Source organism: Phanerochaete carnosa (genome assembly GCF_000300595.1).
Source record: "Phanerochaete carnosa HHB-10118-sp unplaced genomic scaffold PHACAscaffold_2, whole genome shotgun sequence".
Classification (NCBI taxonomy): domain Eukaryota; kingdom Fungi; phylum Basidiomycota; class Agaricomycetes; order Polyporales; family Phanerochaetaceae; genus Phanerochaete; species Phanerochaete carnosa.
Window position 1 is genome coordinate 1,039,722 of NW_006767629.1, and position 4,499 is coordinate 1,044,220.

At 53.0% G+C, this 4,499-nt stretch overlaps 1 protein-coding gene across 1 annotated transcript; it reads right to left on the bottom strand.

Moving 5' to 3' along the window:
• Nucleotides 1–3,097: 3,097 nt before the first annotated feature.
• On the bottom strand, nt 3,098–4,378 carry PHACADRAFT_191338 (uncharacterized protein; the record flags this gene model as incomplete). Its single annotated transcript, XM_007391550.1, has 2 exons — nt 3,098–3,828; nt 4,309–4,378. 2 exons carry the CDS (start codon nt 4,376–4,378, stop codon nt 3,098–3,100), a joined length of 801 nt encoding a protein of 266 aa, XP_007391612.1.
• Between the last annotated feature and the right edge of the window lie 121 nt (nt 4,379–4,499).

Sequence of the window (4,499 nt, forward strand, 5' to 3'; positions counted from 1 at the left end):
CCATGCTGACCGATCGTTCGCTGATGAGTAAGCCGAGGTACTCGATTTGGTCTTTCTCGAACTCGCATTTTTCAGGACGTAGATAGAGATCGTATTCCTTGAGACGTTCTAGTACTTCGTGTACGATCTTCCGGTGTGATACGAGGTCTGAAGACCAGATGAGGATGTCGTCCAAGTATACTGCAACTTTCCCTTCAGCGATGAGGTCTGCAAAGATCGTGTCCATGAGGGCTTGGAAGGTCGCCGGCGCGTTGGTCAGTCCAAAGTACATGACTCGTGGTTCGAAGAGTCCTCTGTTGGTGACGAAGGCCGCTTTCCATTCGTCTCCAGCTTTAATCCTGACGTTGGTGTATCCCCAACGGACGTCGAATTTAGAAAAGATCCTTGCGCCTTGCAGTTTATTGATAATATCGTTAGCTAGGGGCAGTGGGTATCTATTCTGGATTGTGGCGTCGTTGAGTTTGCGATAGTCTTGGATGAGTCGGAGCTTGCCATCCTTCTTCTTGATAAAGAAGACAGGTGAAGCGATGGGCGACTTGCTGGGGACTATGTAACCCTTCTTGATTGCATCGTCCAGGAAGGTTTGCAACTCCTGATTTTCTGCTGGGCTCATCGGGTAGACTTTAGATCGGATCGTTGAAGGGGCGTCCGATTTTAGATCGATGGCGTGATCCCAGGCTCTATGTTCAGGCAGCCTCGTAGAATCTGTCTCAGAGAAGACATGAGCATGTCGATGATACTCTTTGGGGACGAGTTGCTCGAAGGTTCTCGAGTATTTCTCCTTGTTTTGTTCGACTGCTACCTTCTGAGAGTAGGTGTAGCCTGCTAGGCAATAAACTTCGTCTGTAGCGTTATCAAGTATACCGGCCTTCACCCAGGCCCGGCGTTCAGCTCGATTAGCTTCGACTTTAGTTAAACTTGGCGACGCAGGTAAATCAGGCGATGCTTCTGAGCTGTCAGGAAGCGTCATTTCGCCTGTTTCCCAGTCTATAGTGGGGTTGACTTTCTTTAACCACGGTAGTCCGAGGATGATGTTCTCGGGACCGATATCCGTGATAAAGAAGTCATATTCTTCGGGAGCTCTTGATCCGATTTTGACTTTGAGTTTGGCGTAGTGTGTGATTGCACCAGCGCTGTTAGTCGATCCGTCAATATTTCGGAGACCTATCTGTCGTTTGAGTGGTCGTTTGTAGATGTTATTTTCTCGTGCGAATTTCTCGTGTAGGAAGTAACCGGTGGCACCGGAATCAATCATAGCAGGCGTGCGTAGAGATTTATTTACTCCTGATATTGTTACAAATACGCGAAAGTGAGACGAGAGATGATCTATTGACGATACAGTGCACGACGAGATGTGGTCCGAGGGGTCAGAGTCCGAATGTACAAGAGCCGGCGCTGTTGAAGGCCGCTCATCTAAACCGGGCACCAGAGCTGCAGCTCTAGTCTGGGCCCTTGCTAAAAACCCTGGCTGAGCTTTGCCATTAATTCAGCCTGCTGCTTCTGCATCAAGACCATCATGTCTTTGAGACTAGCTACGTCGGCAGCTGAGTCTTGAGACGTAGAGATGGAAGCCGATGTCGAGGGGCTTGTCGACGATGAGGCTCGGACTGATTGCGATTTCGGTGGTTGCCCATTTAGTCTTGACAGGCAGAGCTTTTTCCAGTGACCGGGTTTACCACAATGCTGGCATTTGGTGTCCTCGTGTGCGCCGTCTGCTTTGTGACCTTTGGAACCGCAGACGCGGCAACGACCGACCATGAGTTTGTTGTATTGCCTTTTGATCTCCGCAGGGTCCTTGAGGCCTTGGAACAGGTCGTCGAAGCGTGCGGCGGAGATGTCCATGGCGTCGATGTCCATTGCGTTTGGGTCGCGGAAACCGGAGGAGCGCGTCGTTGTCGTCGACCGGGGCTGCGAGACTGGTTTGCCTTGATTGGCCGCCAAGTCTGCCTTTTGCAAGTCGATTGTTGCTCCGTAATTTTTTACCATGTTGTAGTCAGTGGCCAGAGGAGCAAAGTAGGACAGCCTATTGAGGTAATCCGAATTCATCCCGGACTTGAGACGATCGTAGAGGTCGTTGTTTGACCAGCCGGTACGACGAGAGTAAGTCTCGAAGTCAGAGAGGTAGTCCGCAAATGTCCGATCTCCTTGTTTGATCGACATAAGCTTCTGCTTGGCTTCGTTCTTTGCGTCGACGGGTTCGAATTTAGCCGAGAACTGTTTGACGAACTCATCCCAATTAGCGTTGAACGGAGTACGACCGTCGGAGAGTTCGTCGATGTGAGGGCGTGCCCAGACCGCTGCTTCGTCCGTCATGAAGGATAGGATACCGGTTATCATTTTGAGCGGGTCCATTATCCAGTTGCCGGCATGGTCTAGGATGATGGCGTCTTGAGCGTTCCGTGAGGCGAATATCTCTTTATTTCCTCGGACGTATACGCGGAAGGCGCTGCGGAACAACCTGGCTTTTTCGGATGACTTGCCGTCGAAGGTGGCTGGTTTCTCGACGAAGGACCGGGACCTGGTGGAAGAGACCGTGGGGACTGGCTGACGTGCGTGCGCTACGAACTGGTTTACCGTCGTCGTGAGGTTATTGACATTTTGGACCAGTGTAACCATGAGGTTTAATACGTCCTGCATGGTGGGTTGCGGTGCTGGGGGTGGAACATCCATTGCTTCGGCTGGTTCCTCTAGGTGGTATCGCTCGCGAATCCGTGCTTCCTGTTCGCTATTGATGAACAGGTAGGGTGGGTTTTCGGAGAGGACCGGTTGTGTCTGATGCTCGTAGTAGCGGTTTGGACAGAGATAGTTTGTGCAGGTATTTAACTGTCTTCTTTCGTCCAAATAGTAGTCACGAGCTTCTTCGAAGTTGAAGACGTGAGCGAAGGCCGCGCAAACTAAGCGAGTGTCTGCCACTGTTTCTGATTCGTCCGATAGGACGGAGAACGGGTTTATAGAAAGTGGAAAGGGAGTTCGAGGAATAATTGTACTAATTCTAACTCGACAAGATGGTCGAGCGCGTAATCTAGTACGTACGGATCGAGGATTCGTTCCTCGTCGTAATCTATATATTCGAAAACTATATATTCGTCCAGCTTATCTAATTGAAATACCCGTTTACCCAAACCGCACGAAGTGCTTTGAAAATCTGGACTCTGTTACGCCGCAGTCCTTTGAATGAGATCCCGCCGATCTGCTTCAATCCTGAATCCCAGCGGTTCCACTCCTCGACGCTGATGACGCGTGAGACGTCTTTGAGTGTGCGATCGAGGTGAGCGAGGCGGTCGCGAAGCTTGAAGACGGCGTTGATGTCGTCGGTGAGAACGTCGGGGCAGTCGAGCGATTCGAGCACGTTGAAGCGTTTGAGAGTGGCGGCGAATTTCGGCGCGAAGATGCGAGCGAGGTCGGCAGCCGTGTAGCGGGAGAAGTCGATGGTGACGGGCTTCGGGGCGATGGGGGTGTAGGTAGGAGCGGCGGTGAGACGATCCGCTAGAGAGCGGCTGGAAGAGGCGCTGGCGTGCGCGTTTTGCCTAGCGCGGGCTTGGTTGCGTTGCGCTTGGAAGTGTTGGCGGTCGTCGTGGGCCGCGAGTTTGGCCTGCTCGACTGCGTCCCAGTCGATGGTAGGGAGAGCGGTGGACGGAGGCGGGAGTGTAGAGACGTGCCTGACGACGGCACGGAGCTCGGTGGTGGTGTACCGGTGTGGGGCGCCTGCTTCGCGTTCTCGACTGAGTTGGTCGAAGACGGCTTCGGGCAGCGCGCGTCGGAGGCGTGGGTGACGCTCGTCCGTGAGGCGTTTGAAAGCGCGGGGGCGGTCGGGCAAATCCTTCGGCACTGGTTTTATGCAGGGATTAGCGCTACGCGCGTACGTCTGCCACCAATCGCCGAAGAGACTTACTCTTCAAACGGTAGGAATAAACTTTTTTAAAACTGTGCACGGAGCACTGGATAGGGGGGTAGTCTGGGTGCACGAAGATCTCAACCTAATGATGTGGACTTGCGTCAACACACCACTAAGGATGCTGCGTGGATCTAACTAGGAGGCGGCGCCGACGAGGTCTGGCGACTACTGTGTTAGCTTATTCAGCTAGCCCAATAAACCAAGTTATATTAGCAACTGTACTACAATACAAACAAAGGCTTACCTAGCCCAATAAACCAAGAGGTTGAGATGGGGCTAGGTAGCGACGAAGGGGGTCCTTATATACTAGTCAGAGTGCGCACGGACCAGGCATTACATAAGCGGCTGGTGCTACGGCAACTGCTAGTGTCTAGGGGACTTTAGGCGGGGAAACGAGGGCCGGTGTGTCATACCGTATGACGTTGTTGGGCCGACGGGGATAGGAAGTCCGTTGCCGATCGGACTCGGGGACCGGTGTGTCATGTTGTATGACGTTGTCGGGCCGACGGGGATAGGAAGTCCGTTGCTGATCGGAGAGCGGCTGTTACCGAGGAAGCGTGATGCGGCGACGAGGCGGCGGCGATGCAGGCGCGTCTGATGCGCT